At 31.6% G+C, this 22,363-nt stretch overlaps 1 protein-coding gene across 1 annotated transcript; it reads right to left on the reverse strand.

Annotated features, from left to right (window-relative positions):
- Positions 1 to 825: 825 nt before the first annotated feature.
- LOC108213237 (pleiotropic drug resistance protein 2-like) lies at positions 826 to 18,631 on the reverse strand. The gene is made up of 19 exons (XM_064089420.1): positions 18,255 to 18,631; positions 14,639 to 14,759; positions 8,066 to 8,154; positions 6,649 to 7,024; positions 6,455 to 6,545; positions 5,291 to 6,191; positions 5,036 to 5,196; positions 4,701 to 4,804; positions 4,346 to 4,511; positions 4,185 to 4,259; positions 3,932 to 4,080; positions 3,404 to 3,736; positions 2,974 to 3,264; positions 2,820 to 2,903; positions 2,572 to 2,705; positions 2,247 to 2,474; positions 1,774 to 1,945; positions 1,370 to 1,624; positions 826 to 1,275 (listed from the first exon to the last, which is right to left on the reverse strand). The coding sequence occupies exons 1-19, from the start codon at positions 18,605 to 18,607 to the stop codon at positions 1,006 to 1,008; spliced, it is 4,353 nt and encodes a 1,450-aa protein (XP_063945490.1). The 5' UTR covers positions 18,608 to 18,631; the 3' UTR covers positions 826 to 1,005.
- Positions 18,632 to 22,363: the final 3,732 nt, after the last annotated feature.

The following is a 22,363-nucleotide window of genomic DNA, read 5'->3' on the forward strand; positions in this document are numbered from 1 at the left end:
AGTAATTTATACCGTTCAAATTACAAACACTTGTGATGTAATACAAGATAAAAAACTCGACCATTATTCTTTTAGATATAATTTATATATTATTTATATACTATATTATAATAAACCGATATTGGTATAATTTGTAGTCGTCTAAAAAATGTAATCAGTTGGTAAATATAATCTAGTTAAAATTAATTCATTAATACCAAAATACTAATAAGATGATGTTAAAATTTTAATTATAATTAATAAATTACGATTTCTATACCCGCCCGTGCCGTAAAGGCTAGTATTTAATAAAATATAAACCGTGTAAGATTTCAAAGGGAAAACTCAGAATGCTACTTATCCAAAATTTGACAGCTACAAATCTCCAAATTTTGTACAAAATTTTTTCCTTAACTAAGGTGACAGACAGACTTCTCATACGGGTGAAACCCATTAACACATGCCATCAAATTTCCTTTTAAAAAATGGAAATCTAGCATTTTTTTTTTTTTAAAATTCAAATCCAATACACAAAGACGAAAAAAAAAAATCTTTAAAAATCCTAATTAAATACTCGTCTTTCAAGGCCCCAAGCGTCTCAATAAAACTGTTTTATGATTTATGTGAAATGCGATGCGGCTAGGCATCTTGCATTGCGTCTAGACTCTAGACACCTTGCATGAGGGTGTCAAGTGCCAACACTTGGACCCGACAATTGCCACATTTGACATAGATAAAACGTAACATTAAGAATATCTGAAACGTGATGTGTCTAGGCGCCTTGCATGAGGGTGTCAAGTGCCAACACTTGGACCCGACCATTGCCACATTTGACATAGATAAAAGTAAAATCAAGAAAATATTTATTTCTCATATCTGATAGTACTGTTTGACACCGAGGGGTGCCTACCGGAGATGCTCTCAATATCCGATAACTATAAAGAAAACTAGCTGGTTTGATTTTTATTAAACTTGTTCCACCAGCCATTGCAATCTCTTAGGATCGCAGACTAGCATGAAAGATGGTCATCTTCTTTGGTAGTTGAGGAACTTAATGCCATAAGCAAACACAAAAGAAAAGAGAAGAGCCCAACCAATATGTGCTACGACAACTACAGGCAGGAAGCCATAGTCGTAGCCCAAGTTTTCTTTAAGATAAGTCTTTACTGTCACGTTAGTAGCTCCAGGCACCTCGAGAGCCGAGTCTTTATCACCCACTTGAGACACCACGAGCCCGTAGTTTGTCCAAGACACAGGGGATGCCCAATAGTACCATCTCCACCATACTGGAATTTGCTGCATACGTGCATTCGAGATATTCATTCGTGTGTTTCCAAGGTAAATAAATAAATATGCAATTGAAAGCGCGGAGAAAATTGAGTCACAGTACCGGTCTAGGGATGAGGAAACCAGAGAATAAGTTCCAAAAGGATAAGAAGAAAGACATGACAACTGCAGCAATTTGGTGGCTTGGAGTTAAGGCAACAACCATCATTCCATACATGGTGAAGTAAAGAAAGGACATGAATATGAAGTAATAGAACAGAAAGAATTTGGTTGCTGTCCATTCGAATCCAATCATCGAGTATAAAATAAGTGTGTAAGTGCCTGTTTGAATTGCGACATAAATTGTTTCAATAGCCACCTGCAAAACAATGTTGTTGCTCATAACAAGTTAATATTTTTATGTAAAACAGGGCACAGTGCACCAAAATAATACATATAGCATTTAGGCTGTCAATTTTCAAAGAGCAAATAAGGAGGTACACTCAATTTCAAAACAACACTTGATACCTGAGCAAATGCGTAAGGCAATGCAGAATACATTCCAGCTGCCTTTTCACGATAGAAAACTGTTCGTTCAATAGCAACAACCGCCTGCACTGCCGAGGCATTTGTGGCTCCAAGGAAACAAACTGCTGCAAACATGCCGCCCATAATATTCAGTAGATCTTGCAGTTTTTCTCTGCCAATAGTATAATTGATTACAACAACAAAAAAACATTCTCCTGAACGAACAAATTGTGGCATCTAAATAGTGACACTAGCAACATGAAACAAATTACTCCTATCTTTTTCTTTATTTTAAACAGAGTGAACACAGAACAAGAATTGCTAATTTGTTATCCTTTCCTCTCCCATATAACTGATTGTGATGGTTAAATAAATTTGACATTCTTTCTAACCGTATATAGAAGAACGAGAACCAGTACCCCAGAAAATTGCTTAGTAAGACGTGCAACTAAGTAGCCAAATGAACAACTTACATTTTGGTACCCAGATCCCAGAAAATAACACCAAATGCAAGACCAATGAATACTGTCAAGAATAACCGAATAGTATTATATTGTGGGTTCCTCCAGTAAGACCAATGCTGTTTCCAGAAACACGCTCTGCATTGGGTAATAAATGGTTGGGAGTACTTGGTAGGGAAAGATAGATCCTGTGAGCCAGGTGGTGGATTGCTGAGTACTTCAATAAGTTTTTGATTTGTCCTAAAAAAAATATGGAGGGAAAATAAGAACCATTTTATAAAAAGAAATACACAAAAAATGCAGAAAAGTAGGTAATTTTTAATACATGTTTACTTACTGATATAGTGAGGAGTTTGTGTAGATCTCAGCAAAATCAATGTCCAGTTGGGCCTCAACCGAATCAGCTGTTACCTCCAACATCCATGTCGCAGGATTATACCCTTTCTCAATTTTAGGAACCCCAGAGACAGCCTATGACAGTTTGCAGATGTTGCGAGCCAGTTACATAATTTTTAAAAGTTAATAATACGCTTGCCTATTATAAATATTTATACAGAATAATCGCTAGGAGAGTTTATTACTCACCTCAATGTATTCTATTAGGTTCTGAGATTGGACACCTAGAGGCCCTGCATAAATGACTTGCCCTCCTGTTTTCATCAGAAGCAACTGCAACAGCTACAATGTTGAGTATATAAATAAGAAAATATGAAGTACACAAATAATTTGTCCAATTGACCTCGTCAAAAGATTCAAATATATCGATGCCTGGTTGGTGAATTGTGCAAACTACGGTTCTCCCTGTGTCCACAGTATTTCTCACAGTACGCATAACAATGGCAGCAGCTCTGGCATCAAGTCCTGATGTGGGTTCATCCATGAAGATTATAGATGGATTAGCAACCAACTCTACAGCTATTGTTAGCCTCTTCCTTTGTTCTGTTGAAAGACCACCTACACCTGGAAGCCCGACAATGGCATGTCTAATTGGATCAAGCTCAACCAAGTCCATTATTTCTTCAATAAATGCCTAGTTCAAATAGGACAAATCATGGGAAATGACTGGGTTAAGATGTATCAATATATAGGGATGAAGTTTGGTTTAATGGATAGAAAACAGCTTATCAATAAGAATTGTGGTAAATTATGTCACAACTCTTATAACATACCTTCCTTGTTTCTGTTGTCACATCCGAAGAAAGACGGAGCCAAGCAGAATATGAAAGTGATTCATAAACAGTGACATTTGGTGAATGAATATCATTTTGTTCACAATAAGCACAAACTCGCGTAAATGTTTCTTGGTTCTTTGGGTAACCAGAAATGTAGATACTTCCTTCAACATATCCTCCAGTTTTTCTTCCAGCTAGCACATCCATTAAGGTTGTCTTTCCTGCGCCACTAACACCTACTAGTGCTGTCAGTACCCCTGGTCTAAAAGAACCACTAATTTCTTGCAGCAGTTGGAGGCGTTCGTCATTAACCCCTTGAGTCTTCATTTCCTAGTGGAAGAATTCACGTAAATTTAACTACTAATGATCACTTAAAATTAGGATAAAATACTATCTGAAATATTCTGAGATGTGAAAAGTTACTATATGATAAATGATGCCTACATACAATCAAAAAAATGAAGAAAAATAAATGGAATTATTTTAAAATGACATTACTGCAACTTTTTAAGGAAAAGGTCTTACAGCAGGCATGTCCACGTAGTAGTTGACATGGCTGAAAGCAATTGAAAGTGGTTTATACGGCAAAATCATTCCTCTTCTCGAATTCTTAGTCAAGAAATTAACTGTAGAGCTTTGACACTGTGAAGTATTAATCACGCCTAGGTTGGTACCTGAAACAAATATGTGTTGTCTACAGACTATAACAACAGATTATGATCTCTTAAGTTTCCTTTATTATATTTTCGAATTAAAATGCAAAGGTAAAGCCTCAGACCTCCAGATTTCTCTGTTGAGCACATTTTCTTTCCATGCTCAACCTCGACTACAGCTTTTGAATCACCCGAAAATGCTGAACCTCAGTAATTAAGAAGCTTGTTAGTTATGGATTCCGACTAGAAGTGCAACTGAACAAGTACAGGTAGTAAATTTTCTTACGGTTCAAAAAAGTAAGCGCTGCAATGAATAAAACATTGAAGAGAAGGGAAAATCCAAATAGTGCTCCAATACAGATCCAAAACCAATATTCTTCAGTAAAGAAACCTCTGGACTTAAGAAGTGCTTTGCCTACAGTTGGCTCGTTGATTTTGGGATATATATTTGGCTGCATCATATGTAATTTGCAAGAAATGACTATTTACAGGAAAATAATTACCATTATAGGTAAACATATTTATCAAATATAAATAACTGGGTTTTGTTATAAGAAAACAATAAGTTTTTGTCAAAAAAAGAAAGAAAAAGAAAACAATAAGGGGTCAAACCAAGGTTCCACAGCCAAAGCATTACTTACAGCACTCCATCTTTTGTCAAGAAACTCATTCATTACAATAGCGTTCTGACCATACATCATCGGAGAAGCATAATATCCCCATTTCATCCAAGGTTTAAGGTCATCTGCAGCCACATTAATGAAGCTTAAATACTATACACTGTATTCAGATGGTAAAGCATGAAAAAGATAAAAAGAGCAAAAACATGGAGTTACAAATTCATATGTTCTCTAAAATATATATCAGAAAGAATTTTAAGACATCGCGATATGTTTTAAACATTGTGACATCATTAATATTCTCTGGCTGAAGAAAAGTAAAAAGCTTAATAGTGAGTAAAAATCCTGCAACTTACTTTTGGAAACTACGAATCCTCCAAGTACAAAAACCAAAAATAAGGCGAAGGAACCCAAAGTGTTTGCTACAATTTCTGTTCTTCCAACTACAGCAATGAACCGAAAGAGGGAGAGAGCCATCTGATGTATACCAAAGAAAGCCAAAAATTGCATGAACAACCTAAACATGAATTTTAGAGACCACATGTCAATACATTAACTTATTTACAGAAATTAAACTTACAGACTATTTGTATCATGTAAGCCTTTCATACCTGCTGGCACCAGGAGCAAATCCAATGGTGTAGTAGGTCAGAATTATCCATATCGTCGACTCCATGAGAGATATTGGGATCGTGAGGATCCAAATAGGTAAAGCAAAAGCCCAAGCTGGATAAAACAAGAAATCCCTTTGTTTAAAGAAGACAGGCAGCCTCATAACAGTCATGGCAAGCTCTACCATCCCATTAAACATCACAATCACAAGACTAAAAAAAAGTGCACCAAAATATTTTCCACCATCTGCCAAAGTTCCTGATGGCATCTCTGTCCTGAAAAACACGGTCATGGCTATTAAAGCCATCACTGTGATCTGTGTGATTTTGAATATGTGTATAAAAGAATTACGCTTCATCAACAACCACTCCCTTGCGAAGCAAGCCTTAAACAGTTCCATATTGGAGATCCCGTACTTTTTGGTAGCCAATGCAGACTGGTGGTTCTTGGACTTAATATAAGGCACACTAAGATCTGATGCAAGTTGTTCACCTATGTGAAATTTATAGAATGCCTCCGCAAACTCAGAGCTTGTTATATATCTGAAAGGTTGATCCTTTCTGAACCAATATTGTTCTTGATCTTTTCTAGAAGTCACTTCTTGGAGAAAATCTGCTACTCCTTTCCTCTCCGGGCACCTAAAGCCCATGAATTCAAAGAATTCAAGAACATTTTCACGCGGACCTTGATAAACAATTCGACCTTCTGAGAGCAATATGACGTCATCAAAAAGATTGTAGGTCTCTGGGGCAGGCTGTAGAAGAGAAATAACCATGGTAACATCCATTATGTGAACCATCTGCCTTAAGAATTTGACAATCTGATATGTGGTAGAACTATCTAATCCTGAGGATATTTCATCCATATAAAAAGCTTTTGCTGGCCCAACTAACATTTCTCCTGCAATATTCATATAATTAAATAAATTAGTGCATACATAACAGAATGTTCAAACTTCTGTAACAATGGTTAAAAGAACGAAGAATGCAAAAATGATTTGTTTGGAAATATTGGGCTACATATTTTGCAACTTAAGATCACCATCAAGCAGATAAATTGACATGGGACATAAAGTAACCCTGCTCTGAAATATTTAAAGTACTCAATAACAATACTTAAATTTTGCTCAAATACTTAGCTTATAATCACCTTAATAGACATACCAGTAGTTGCACGTTTTTTTTGGCCGCCGGAAATTCCCCTCCTCATGTCATCACCAACCATAATATCCGCACAAATATCTAAACCAAGGATCTAAATTCAAGCAAAAAGATAGAATAATTATTACGCTTTCATCAACTAATTTCAGAATTAAAATAATATTGTAACAATAGAAGAAACTAGAAAGGCAACAGACCTTCAAAACATAATCTGTAACTAAACTGGTTTTTTGCCCGGCAACTGCTGTGGCCTTCATAAATGTATCTATTTCAGGTTCAGGTTTAATATTTGCCTGTTTTTCTCGCCTCGAGAGTTCTGAAAGGAGTTCATATCTTGTTCCAACACCCAAACATCGTCCAGAAAAATCCAGTGTCTCTCTTACCGTCATCTCTCCATGATGAAGATCAGTCTGTCCAATATATGCACATGTCCTCTCAGGCACAAATTCGTTTAGTTCATGGCCGCAGTAGGTAACTTTTCCTGATACACATAGCTTAGAGTCGAGCTTCCCTGCAAGTGCCAGCAAAAGTGTAGTTTTACCAGCTCCAGGTGGGCCTAAAACCAAGGTCATCCTGAGATTTACCAGACATTATTAGAAGGAAAAAACTCAGAAACTAACAGAACAGTGCACTTACAGTATACATGGCAACCAAATAGAGTTAAATAAGTTTCTATTCTGTCTTTTCCCTTCTAGAAAAGTGCAACATGCAAGGTGTCAAGTGAGGGAAAATATTTTTCAGCAAATAAGAACTCATTGTATAAAGAAAAGTACTCATCAAATCAGTAAATAATAAGAGAAGCAAACAAACTAACAATTTAATATGCATAAGATAAGGTCTTATGCAATGGTAATCAACATCCCCAAGTCTAGTTAAATTTAACAACTCTCACACATGTGACATGGCATAAGTAAATGTTTATTATGCTCGTCTCTAAGGTTGGTTATTTAAGCTTCTCAGTCTCAGACAGCCAGAGGGCTCTCTCCTCATGCATAGACCCTGAGAACCATGGAAGGACCTGTTAGGAGCAAGAAGTACTAAAGCTCCCTAAACTTAGAAAAAGAACAAAAATATTTTTATTATACGTACAAAAAACTGTAAAAATTAATTTAGCTCCCACAATTATCGTAATTAGACCTATTTTTATGGTATGCTTCCTCCGTCCTCATTTCTTTTTTTTCACTAGGCATTTTAAGAATTGTAAGTTATTTTTAAAAAAAATTATTTATAAAATTTTAGATATTATATTTTTATTCAAATAAAAAAAAATTAAAATAATTTATGAAACTATGGAGTTGAGTACTGAACCCTCCATCCGAGCCCTCCGCTCCTAATATAAAGTACACAGCCCTCCGCCCCTAATATGAAGAAAACAGGGAGACTGAGGGAGTATGTAACGTTGATCAATTGGAATAATTTTTCTTCGTCCATGATTTTTTCAAAGTAGAAGTAGGATTGCAAAATCCACTGCTCAGAACAAGCATACACACAACAACGCAAACAAAACCTTCCCACGGCAAAGAATAAGTTCAGCAATTATTAATATCGTACGAGTAAGAATCAGTATCACCAAATTAAAGCTTGTCAAAATATTCACCAGAAACAATAAAGTACCTCGAGGGCTTCACGTTTCCGCTAACATCTCGAAGAATATTGATAATTTGCTTCTTAGTTGCGGCAAGTCCGATCAGTCCAAGAACGCTCTGGTGTGGATTGGAGGAACATAATAAGTCAGTAATGATTATAAGTACATAAAGAGAACAATATCAACTTGGTAGCAGTGAAAACAAAATTGTTGCACAACTCAAACTTCTTACTACCTCAGCAGATATCCTTCGCCACCCAGTTAAATATAAAATGCTTATAAAAAAAAAGTTTGTCCAGTGTGTTCCGAGTCACAGGCTAAGTTTTAAAATTTATAAATTTGGAAGTTTTTGATAGTGTGATTATTGTAAATACACGGGGTTCACCGGTGTAAGCCAATCAAAAGTTAAGAACCGAGAATGCCTTCGTATTCATCATTTATATTTCTGTTATAAATAATATATATGTGTGGATGTCCTTGACCTTTCAAGGATAGACTTTTGGCTTTTCATCCTCCAAACTTTTGGTCTTTCACATTCTTGTAACTATGGAACTTTGATCTTCCATTTCCTTGTAACCTCCCTGTAGTACACCTATAAATAGGTGCTCAACTTGATCTTGTAAAGATCTCACAAGTAATACAAAATCATTCTCCTACTCTCTTTCTAGTAGCCTAGTATATTATAATATAATAACATATTTATAACACGTTATCAGCACGATCTGCTTTTTCATTTTGTTATATGTTGTACGGCTCCTTCTTCTATTTTGTTTGTAAGATTATTCTCCTACTTTGTTCACAAATTCTTGTACTTGATATTCAAGAGGATCGACGAAGATTGTTCTTGCTACGAGAAGTTTGTTGTTCTTCCGAATTAGTGGTCTTTCAAAGACGACATTCTTGAAGTAAGGAATCTTGAACTCAAATGAATTGATCATCAAATCATAAGATTTTAAGGTAAGCCTCTCTTCACCATTCTTTTCATTTTATGGTACTATGCTAAATTTATATGTTTGGGTGATGCTAGCTTTGATATTCTCCTAAAAAAACAAAAAAAAAAAAAATCATAATTTATTAGTGACTCTCTAATCCAAAAATTGTACATGATTAATGGATAGTAAGTTGCTCTAATCTTTTTAAAAGGTCATAAGTCATATGTGCTCCACTCTATTCTAAAAAAAATGATTCTTTTCTCAAGTCATTTATCTATTTCATATGAGTTTAAATTGGTAGTAAGCTTAATTAATGACTTAGCTAAAATTTCTATGAGTCCCATATCATTCTTATCTATGTATATTATGTATGACCTCACCTCTAGTATTTGTCTAAGTATCTCAGATTAATATATGCTCCACAGATCCTTACTTGTCCATATTTAATCTTTCTACTTCGAGGATACCCCAAATTTTGAGATAGTCAAAATTTTATATATTATGGTTTGATGGCTTATGGGCACACACTATGTCTTGCTCACATATTATAGTATATTACATATGCATGCTTCAAATAAGTGATATTATGTGATCTCAATGTAAAATTCTTGATAATTGATGAAATGTTAATATCACTACTTGCCTTAAATTTATAGTTGATTTAAAATTAGTGCTGGTAAAAGTGTTTTTTTACGACTTAAGTTAAATGATGTTGATATAATCGACAATTACCGGGTGATATTGTTTTTAATTGAATGATAATAGATGATTGCAACCAGAAGTTGCACCTAATAATAACCAGAAGTTATATAATAAAACCTTTTATTATCACACATTGACGTTGTGTTTTAATTTTTGTGAAATATCTAATGGATATTGATCATATTTTTCATAGATTTGATATTGAGCGATATCTATAGAATAAATGTTATGTGTTTAAACACTTGATTACATTCGAGGAGATGATATAGTAGTATAATATTCAAATTATGAGTTTATCTTTAATGATATAATATTCCCGAGAGATGGTTTTATATAAAGAATAATATAATATTTGGATATAATAGATTTTAATTGAATAAATAAATATTATATTGTGTCCCGCAAATACAGTATTATGAAATTGATGAAATATTTGGGTTGTTAAATTCATGAGTTGATATCGTGACTAAATGTGGTTTACTAAATTTGAATTATTGATGAAAGAATCATGAATTGCAACAAATGATATCGTACCATAATGTGACAGTATTAGTGTCAATGGTCATGACATTACAAATACTTTACGTCATATTCTTATTATGTGTATAAGAAATATTTCTTACGATTGATATAAAGATGACTAGTATCAATACTTCATATCTAAAATGAGTCATCCAAAGGGGAGGATATAGAGGATGCCTCATTATAGTTTTTTATAAAAAATATAGGACTTGGGAAGAGAAAGTATAAGGCTCCTGAAGAGCATGTATAAGGCTCCTGAAGAGCATGAATAAGGCTCTCGAAGAGCATATATATTTTTATCTACTCTCTCGAGTACATTTTACTCTAGAAGATCGAGCATGTATAGTATTGATGCAATTATACTCTCCCAAGAAGATTGAAGACTGAAATTTATATAATTTATCGCATTGAGATATCAAGGGCCTTCAAATATTGAATTTCATTCAGTGCACTAAAAGTAACTTGGAGAAAGATTCTCCACTAAGTTTATAATAAGCATAATTGAAATTTGAAGTAAACCAGATGTTTACTTATAAGTTTACAGTTTGGCTTGACTGGCTAAGCCATCTCAATTTAATAAAGGTGCGAATCGTAATTAATATTTTATATGGACTTTTGTTGAAGAACCTGTAGATTCTTCTTCTCAGTGGTACATATGCTATTTGCTTATAAGGCAATATTCATCACCAGAAAAGATATAGTTGTGATTTTTATCTTTGAGAATGAATAGATGAAGATATGACATGAGTTATAAATCTCCCTTTATTGAATAGTGAGAGATTTTGTTAAAAATATGATTGTATACGAAGTTATTACCAACTTGCATCCTGAAATATGCAAGATTCGTTATTTGGAATATATGCTTAAATGAGTATTAACTCGTCCATAATAATATTTGAGTATTTTGTATCACATATTTATCGATTCGCATCATATAAACAATTTTTCTTAATATCTCCCCATCGTAAATAAATTATTTGGTCATCACAGATTTTCCACCACGTTAGTAAGATGGATTCCTCAATTGGATATGAGTTCATTTGGAATCATCAATATGTATTTGTTATGACTCAATTTAATGAGTTTGTTTTCTCAAAATCAGGGGGAGAAAATAAATAGCCGTTGAAAGTAGAAATATAAGAATGAATTATCATTGCCTCATCTTGATCCTCAAAACAAAGAATATGAACCAGAAGTTCATAGGATAATTCATTTTGATGACCAAAAATAGTGACTATGGCACAAAAAACGGCTACATATGCTCCTATGATATTAATGTTGCAAAAGGAAAACCTCAAGACACTACTATGTCTAAAGAACGCCTGAAGCGTGATAGGCAATTTGGTTCCATATTATACAAAAAAAGGTGAAAGGAGCAATAATTGATGAAGGCTAGATTGAGAAATCAATAATTTTTGAATGATCTCCGGAAGAGATTATAGATATGACATTGAAGGATCTCCGGAAGAGATTATAGACATGACAAACTTGGGATGATAAAAGTAATGAAAAATATTGAGATCTCGATATATTATGTCTTGTCCAGAATAAAATGGAACCATAAATCGAATCGACGTCGATGATATTTATAGAACTTGAGGTTATTGATAATAATGAGGATCATGAAATAGAATCTGTTAGAATATATTGATAAAATTGGCCAAAGAATAAAGGATATAATGGAGGCAATTATAAAGAAAATTATTTGGACCAGTAGTCCTCTCGCACCTGAAGTTGTGAAAGTTGTGCACCCTACGAATCATATCTCTTAAAAATAGAGAAATATTTGAAACTGCAGTTAACACACCTAAAGGTGTCAAGTCAGTGGGATATGAATGATTTTTGTGTGAAAACGAAATGAAGTTTCAAAATAAAAAATAAAAAAATTATGAATGTGAAATTCAGATAATTGTATGATGACCTTGTATTGGTCATGAAGAGTTATAGTATTTGTGGTGGAAATGATTATTTGATTGCGAAATAGTCTCGCAATATGTGAAGGTTCAGATTAAGTTTTATACGACCCACTTGACAATAATCATCCTAGAAAGATCTTAACTTCCAGAAGCAGTATAACAAAATCTCGAGAACTATACCCTCTCAAATGAAAAAGGGATTCGGACCAGCAGTCCAACACAAAATACATGTTATAATTGTATATCAAATTATAGGTGACAACTCATAAAGTCTCTGGCCAGAGCAGATGGGAACTAGAATGTGTTTCTAGTTAACATTGAATTGAGTTGCACCTGATTAAAATACTATATGTTATATTATGTGATAAAGTGTTTCTTGGTGTATATATTGAAAGATGAATTGCTCTTGGATGAATGATATATTGTCATACGTGAATCCCAGAAGGATTATAAATACACGATAGTACACCAACTTTTGTGAACACTTGAAAAAAATTCTCGGTCCTGAAGTACCGTATCTAAGTAAACTACAACATGTTTTATCATACACGTTTTGACATAATTATAGATTTATTAAAAGGAGGTTTTCCGCTTTTGATTAGTGTTCATTGCTAAACAATCGCTCGCTCTAAAGGCGTATGAATCCTGAAATTTTATTCAATCTCCACTAATCTATCTCATAAGGGTTTTAAGTTAGTTTTGCAGGAGCAAAGTCCTCATTTCAATTATGATATCGGTGGATCAAAAATTGAATAAATTATATTGGAGATTTTTGCTATGAAATGAGTTGTTGCAGGAACTTCTTATCACAATATTTTGACCAGCAATCCAAGATGGCTAAAGTTGGAAAAACAATGCAGCATGACAAGATTATGATATTTTGCAAAGATGGGAACTCCACCAACCGTATATACGAAAGCTCCAGTGACTACTTATGATGATTGCTACGCAACTCAATGAAGGCACTTTTAACATCTATATTTGAAAATTTTTGGAACAAAGTAGCTCATCAACTCAAAGATATTATTTGATATTATCATGAGGGGGAGCAAATGCACGCTGCACTCTTTTTTCCTTATCCATGGTTTTTCCCACTGGGTTTTCCTGGAAAGGTTTTTAACGAGGCAGCATTACGTGCACATTATGAAATAAATGCTTTTGTTCCTTACTTGGTTTTTTTCCCAAAGGGTTTTTCCAGGAAGGCAAAAACAAGACATTTTGACGGACATCCAAGGGGGAGTGTTATAAATAATATATATGTGTGGATGTCCTTGACCTTTCAAGGATAGACTTTTGGCTTTTCATCCTCCAAACTTTTGGTCTTTCACATTCTTGTAACTATGGAACTTTGATCTTCCATTTCCTTGTAACCTCCCTGTAGTACACCTATAAATAGGTGCTCAACTTGATCTTGTAAAGATCTCACAAGTAATACAAAATCATTCTCCTACTCTCTTTCTAGTAGCCTAGTATATTATAATATAATAACATATTTATAACAATTTCAAAGGTTTTTATTTTTTTAGGAGATCTGTTGGTAAATAGCATGTGCAAATAGTTTAAAATAATATATGAAATCATATTTTTTAAGAATATTAAAATGTGTGTCTAGTCCTACCTAATCTAAGAAATCGAGATATACTATGTTGTTATTATTTTAGGTGGCTAGAAATAAAATATCATTAACATATGACTGTGATTATTTTTTTTACGGGTGATGGACAGAGATTTGACAAATATAGAAAACATCATGACATTGGCTAAATTAAAAAATATTTCATTATTTTTATATTATTTATTTATAATTTATATTTATTATATTTAGCTAAAGGTCCCGTAAAGTTCCAGATTGCAGTTTAACTATTTTTTTTCACAAACTCCTTATCTCTTCAAATAAGTTAATAAGTTGGGGGGACCTTAATTTTCATTTTAAGCTTGTATGCTACTCCCTCTGTCCCAGTCAATTGTATACGTTTCTTTTTCACTGCTCAACACGCTTTTTAAGGCACTTATAAAACATAGTTCTACAACTTATTTTTAAAATTTTCTTTTTTTGTATAAAAGTATAAATGTTATACTTTTATACAGAAAAAGAAAATTTTAAAAATAATTTATAGAACTATACTATATTGAAGCATTAAAGTCCGTGTCGCGCCCCCGTCCCCCAATGTATACTATTGACCGGGACGGAGGGAGTACCAAAGTCTAGCAAACATACTTTTCTAAATCATACTCCCTCGGTGATTGACGTTCTATAATGAGCGAATTGGTTGAGTATAAATTTGTGATTTATGAAATAATTTTATTTAACATAATAAGTCAAAGTTTAAAATATATGTTTGATTAATTTAAATTTATTAATAATTTACGAGTTATTAAAAATTAAATCAATCAAAAAACTAATTCAAACTTATTTTATTTATTTTTGACTTTAAATCAGTTCCTCGCTTATAACCAAAATATACACATTTTCCAACTAAGTTAAAAACATACATTTTCAAACATCAAATGAAAATTGAATGTATTTCACCTCCATTGAATTCAAAGTAGCGTTAAGCAAAGTAGGAAGGGCTCTGCTGCCAATATGCACCTCTCCCTCCACCGATAGATTATCAAACTGCACTTCAATTTTCGGTATCTCCATTCCAACCCTGTGTGTACACATGCAAAAGGTGTGCTCTGTTAGTATTTCTTGGCTATTTAAATACTCAATGTTGCTAGAAAAATATTAATAGAAAATACTATACTCTCTTCTCCTCATTTTAATGGTCTACTTTGCACAAATTACACATTAAAAAATATTAAATGTGATATGTTATTAGGGTCTGTCTAGTGTGTGCTCATGGCACATGCTAAGCACTAAAATTCATAAATTTGGAGAGTTTTGATTGGTGTGGTTGTTGTAAATGCAGGGGGTCCACCATTATTAGAGATGGTAAGCCAATCAAAACCCTTTAAATTCATGGATTTTAGTGCTTAGTATGTGCCCATGGGCACACACTAGAAAAATCGATGTTATTATCATTCTCATGCATTAGTTATACGAAAATACAACTAAGTTTTCATTCATTTTGTTAAAGTCAACATAATTTGCACGATAAATCATGAAAATTTTGCGGACTAATAAATGTTAATATTGAAATATGTATAAAATTTGTTCTTAATAAATACTCTCTTCATCCCTCTGGATTCTATACGTTCACTATTTGGCACGTTTTAATTAGGGTTGTCAATGGAACATATATCCGGTCCGATCCAGGAGCTAACGGAGCGGATATGGATCACCTAAAATAAAATCCGGTCCGGAAAAACTCTGATCCGAAAAAACTCCGATCCGATATATATATAGGATATGGATGTAATAAGATCCGATCCGGAAATAATCCGATCCGAATTATATATATATATATATATATATATATATATATATATATATATATATATATAGGGGCCTTCTCAGCGGGTAACCAACTCAAATAGTAACTAGGTAACTTCTGATCTCAACCATTAGATTATCATACCCACATGAGTTATGTGTTGCGTACAGTACTGGATTATATGAATAGGGCAGTTATGCTTTTCCACACGTGCACACATAACATTTATCACTGCTTTTCATATTTTACCGTGATCTATTTTTTATGTTTATATTGTATAACTATGTTATGTATTCTTTTAAATAATTTATTTTGTAAATATGTTATGTATTTTGTAATGTTATGTATTCTACAAATATGTTATGTATGTTGGAAATATTTTTTCAAAATATGTTCTGTATTGAACCAACAAAAATTAGAGAAAACATAATTTTTAATAAAATTATAATACATATATCTTTTTATTATTTTAATTAGAGAACTTATATGAAATTATGTAGAATACATATATATAAAATTTAACATGCATAATTACATAACATAATCTTTTTATAAAGTTACATTACATATTTTATGTTAATAACATAACATATTTAAAATTATAGAATATAATTATTAAAATATAAAACATACCAAATTATAGACTATTAAATTTAATAAAATACATTGTATATATACTTTTACAATTTAAAAATAGTAATAAATTTATATGGAACTTGATTATAAAATACAGAACATACAGAATATGGTTTTATAATAGATTACAGTACATATACATTTTTTATTTTATTTACAGAACGTACTTTTTTTTGAAACAATTACAGAACATACTTAAACTAATATTGAATATAATTATAAAAGTACAGAACATGTGTAATTACCGAACATAATCTTTTAATAAAATTATAGCAGAAATATATATGTTTGTTTATTTATAAAAATATTAAATAATATAAAACTTTGTTATAAAGTTACAGAACATGCGCAATTAAAGAACCTAACCTTTTAATAAAATTATAACAAATTTATATGTTTATTTTAAATAAAAAACATAAAAAATTAATTATAAATATAAAAAATCATTTTACATAATATAATAAAAATTTTAAACACGACTAGTATAATTATAAATGAAAAAAATTATACTGCATAGCTACGTTAATTACAGAACATAGTTAGAAGTATAGAATATATTTATAAAAATACAGAACCTACATGATTACAGCACTTAATTGTAAGTATACAGAACATACAGAATTACAGGACATAATCTTAATATAAAATTACAGTACATTACATGTATATAGATTTTATTTATATTACATAACATACTTAAATTAATACTGAACATAGTTATAAAAATACAGAACATGTGTAATTACTAAACATATTATTTTAGAAAAATTATAGCTATTTTTTTAATCTTCAAAATATATAAAATTATATAAAACATAGTTATAAAAATAAAGAACCTGAACAATTAAAGAACCCCATCTTTTAATAAAATTATAGTAATAAAATTTTATTTTAATTAAAAAACATAAGAATTTAATTATAAGTATAAATAAGAATTTTACCTAATATAATAAAAAACACTGAACACGACTAATATTACACAAAATACAAAATATAATATAATAAATTTACTATACGAAAATGATTTTAAAAATATAATTATACATGAAATTATATTGCTTTGAGTAAAAATAAAATAACGTATAAACATAAAGTTTTAAAATTATCTCATAAGGAAACAATAGCTAAATTAAATACTAATATGATAGTAAAATACAGTTTATACACACGTTCGTGTCCAGCCCTAGGCCCATGTTGCGGTTATCACACGTGCCCGTAGAAAAAAGCAAGTACACTGTACCATCTCATCATCAATGATCGTAGGGTTGAGCGTGAGTTACCCGGTTACTCAAATAAATGAGTTACCCGTTGAAACACCCCCTATATATATATATATATATATATATATTTATGTATATAATACTTAACTAATATACTATATATAAAAATAATAAAATAAATTAGAGTTTTTGCATTCTGCATAAAGTATTTAGGATGATAAAACTCTTATTCTTGCATTCGTGAAACTAAATATTACGTAGGAATTAAAATTGTCTAAGCCTGCAGAACACTAGTATTGCTAAGATTGCCTGTTTGTTCATAAACATACTAATCTTCCATCAATTGTTAATTTTTCGAGTAGTATTGTTTATCAGCATATGTAATTGATGATAAGAAAACTGTAACTGATGAGTATTATATTTTTTACTTTTTGCATAATTTGTTTGTCAGCAGCTCTGATTGGTTCTACTTGCAGAATTTTCATGTGATCCAAAAGTTTTAAAAATAAACAACATAACTTTTTATATTTTCTTTCTAAATATAAACGGAGCGGAATTCCGATCCAAAAATCCGTCATCCTACGTATTAGGATATGGATCATATCCCAAAAAATCCGGTTGAAATCCGATAAAATTAAGCGGATCAGGATATGAATCATGTCTGATCCGATCCAGATCCAATCCATTGACGGTCCTAATTTTAATGCTACTATAGATATAATTATATATTTAAATTTTTATTCATAATTTTTTTTTTCTAAAAATAGGTTATAGAACCGTACCCTATTATTGGACGAATGGAGTAATACTACACTAAAAAATTTGTGGACATAACAACAATATGAGAAACTTTTTCCTAACAAAAAAGACTATTAATATAAGAAAGTGAGAGCACAGTATAACGATGAATCACCTGTCCATCCTTTGCCTTAATCTCATAAGAAACTTCTCATTATCCACTTCAACAACTTTAAGCATACTATTCATCAACTGTTTTCGAGTGCTATATTCAATCCTAGTAACATCGATTTCTCTGGAAACAACTTTTCCATCGTCAAGAACTTGTTTCATCACCCCTTTTGTTAGCCTTTCAAGTGTAGGTAGCCTCTCAATAGCAGCCCACCTCAGCTCTTCTTCATCGTCCATCCGACGACTACTCTGGCTAAAAACATAGGGCTGAGGTTGCCACATTTCTCGAAAGCTACCCGACAATGAACTCCGATGACTACTTGCTGATTTTCTATGCTCGTGGCATGCTGCAGCCATTGAGAAAGCTGTTTATCTGAAAACTGAAGTGTGTTAGTTTGCGTTGGTTCACCAGTTACATATTTAAGGCCATGATGGTTCTCAGAGCACCTCATGTTGGTATAACCAAAAATATACGTATATTTTATTTTAATTCTGTTCTATGCATCATCCGTACTACTTTTTATTTATTAATTTTATTAAAAGAATACTCTGATAGTAGGCATTTTTTTAAGATCGGTTTACCAATTACTTCTTTCAATGATCAGGTGGATTAGGACTAATTTGGTCTTATTTGCATTACCCATCATTATAGCATTATATCTTGATAATTTTTTTTAATAGAATTTGGTTAAAATAAATGGTTTTTTGTTAAACGGTTTTTCTAGTGTGTGCGCAGGTTTTTTGTCCTGCACTATTTGATAATTCTCTTCATTTTTTTAGTTTATTCTTGTCCTGCATTATTCTCAAACAATTCTCTTTATTCTTCTGATTTCTTCCATGGATCAACACCATCGGTAGTATCTTCTTCATGATCTACGTAGATGGAATCATGCAGGACAAAAGCTATGTAGGTATTTTCACTTATTTTCTCCGTTGAAGTACTTGTTGTTCAATTGCCCAAGTGCTTCACGAGTCCTGGAACGTCAAAGATAACAATTCTTTTTTCTGCAAAACAATTTTGTCTCAATTTCCATCTATGAAACAGAAAGCAAGATATCAGGAGTTCTGTGTTTTGAAGTTGTAAGAGAATTTCTAATGTCGTTGACTATAATCATTGGCTAAATTGGACTTGTAAGACATTATGTAAAATTTGTTGAATCTGTAAGACATTGTGCTTCAATGGTATTGGCCATATTGGTTGGTTATAATTTAAAAATAATATGTTATTAATATTTAGATTGTTATAAATAACATATATCAGCTTAATATGGTAATAATTTATATGTAATCAGCGGGAAGGAGGAAAATAAATTGCGGGAGATGACGTAGAATTCACTACAGATCTGTAGTGGTTCGACAAATATAGTCATCTATAGGGAGATAGCTATAATTATTAGACAATGGTTTGCTATGGTTGGAGTGGTGTTTTTCGAAGACATTGGCTAAATTTTTTAATTTTGAAAAGCCACGTAGACTTTTAGCTAAGGGCTTCTCATGGTTGAAGATGCTCTAACTAACGTTTTTTTTGGGTGCGAGATAATAGGGTTGTAGTAGGAAACACTTTTCTCATTTGTATTTATCACGTTTGTCAATACACACTTTTGATCATTAATATCTTTTATTTTATATTAGTATTAAATATAAAACCTTCACCGTATTAAAGTATTCATAAATACGAATACAACAAGATTCATAACTATATTTTATCTTATAGATTAAACATAAATTAGTAATTTATCTCGTGTTATGAACAGTGTCGACATTTGAAACGGAAACATTTTTGGAGACAGATGGAGTATATAAATAACACCATAGAAGCTGAGATGTCACAATCAACCACCGAGTCAAATCGAGTTGAACATTGATCTGATGCAGTATAGCCCATAGATTTAAATTTTATGGTGTTTGAATCAATACATTAACATAAGAAATCGACGAGGTAACATTTCACCGGGTTCTTTTCCGATGAAGAGGCTCTTGTATTTTATTTTATTCGGGCCTAAAAAGTCATCAATTTTCTAAATGTAGATTCAAAATAGCAGCTGCGATTACATTTGATTAACTACTATTAAATATCTATTTATAAATAGGAAAAAAATGATTTTCATATTCAAAAAAGAAATAAGAATGTGTTTATTATAAAGGGAAATTATGAATGGTACCATTGTGTGATGGGCTTCTCTAAATAGTATCATTTCGTGTTTTTGACTTACAAGTGGTACCACTCAGTTTATGATCCGTTAATGATACTACCGTTCCGTTTATCAAAATGTTAAAAACGTTAGTTGGCCGTATTTATTTCGTATTTTTCTTTTAAAAAACACATAAAATATAACTGATATCCGTATTTTTTTTGGTGTTCTTGAGTTCTTGAAGATTAAACAACTTTTTGATCATGTTGCCGATGTCCGTTTCAAGAGTATGAGTAACCAAATCGAAGCTTGAGACGAGCTCTATCTTTTTACTATTTTTATTAGGAAATGGGGATAATGGTTCAAGATCAGGTTCAGCTTATTCCGAGATTTGTTTCCTGTTGCATTCTACCTCAAATTTAGATAGCTTAGTAATTCTTAAATTAGTGAAGCAGTTCGTATTCCCATTAGTACTTTGAAGCTTTTGAACCTACTATGAAACTTTAGAACCCGGTTGTTTCACGTAGCCCAGTAGACTGAGATCTCAAATTTCAGATAGTTTTTTAGCCCTGAACCAGTGCAACACAGTTCACAATTTAAACTCCTGAAATGAGTTTGGAACTTCACACAGAACCAATTACATTCATGTTAGTTTGCATGGACATGCCCAAATCCTTTAGGTTCTGCTGATTAAAATGTACATACAACCTCAGTTTGTGCTGGGGTCTGAACTTTGACCATCTTTCTATTTGTAAATGCTTAAGAATTTTCCACTATTGATATTAATACAATAATATAGGAAGCTTTAAATAGATAGATCTCATCTCAAATTTCGATTTGGTTACTCATACTCCTAAAACGGACATTGGCAACATAATCAAAAAGTTGTTTAATCTTCAAGAACACAAAGAAAATATACGGATATCAGTTAAATTTTATGTGTTTTTTAAAAGAAAAATATGAAATAAATATAGTCAACTAATGTTTTTAACGTTAGACGGAATGGTAGTATCATTAACGGATCATAAACTGAGTGGTACCACTTATAAGTCAAAAACACATAATGATACCATTTAAAGAAGCCAATTACATAACGGTACTATTCATAATTTCTCTATTATAAAATAGGATTGATAGTGAAATTAACTTACAGGTCGAACTGAAAAATATCCCTTATAATTTTATATGCTAACCTTTTATTTTAAAATAGGATAGTTTAGATATTTTTAAACAAAGTAATTAATATACAAGTTTAAATCTTAACTTTATATAATAAAATATTGATGCATATCAATACCTTTTTGAAAAAAAACAAGGACAAGCAAAAAAAATAATTTGTGTATATTACAATGTTACACATTATATCTTTTATATATCAAACTAATATTAATATGACAACTATAATAATGTACTATGAATGAGCACATTATTTATCTTAGCCAATATATATTTTTAAAAAGAATATTAAATTTTGATTTTTATTAAATTATTAGTAAAACTTATTAATAATTTAAAAATTAAAATAACTCTCATTACAATATAATTTGAAAATATAGTATTTAACCTAACAAAAATATATAGTATTCAAGAATAAATTTGAAGCCAAAATTTTTTTTAATTATTAAATAGAAAATCAATAATATTTAATCATAAGAGTTATTTTTAAACAATACTATGAAATTTTGGAGTTTGTTTAAATTATATTAAATACAGGAAATTATTCATGAATGAAGGCACAAGAATTGTCCACTCAATTCCATCCTAATAAAAATATCACCAAAAAATTTTAAAACACAAACTTCATCGTAATGAAAATATCACCAATATAAAACACAATCCTCACGAGACATTCATACAATTTAATTCCGTCCCAATGAATTATATATATTGGAATCGGACACCCAGACCAAGAAAAAGTATAAGAAATGAGTAAATTTAGATGGAAAGTGGGTAAAGTGGTGGGACCCACATATTTTTAATA

Source organism: Daucus carota, chromosome 3 (genome assembly GCF_001625215.2).
Source record: "Daucus carota subsp. sativus chromosome 3, DH1 v3.0, whole genome shotgun sequence".
Classification (NCBI taxonomy): domain Eukaryota; kingdom Viridiplantae; phylum Streptophyta; class Magnoliopsida; order Apiales; family Apiaceae; genus Daucus; species Daucus carota.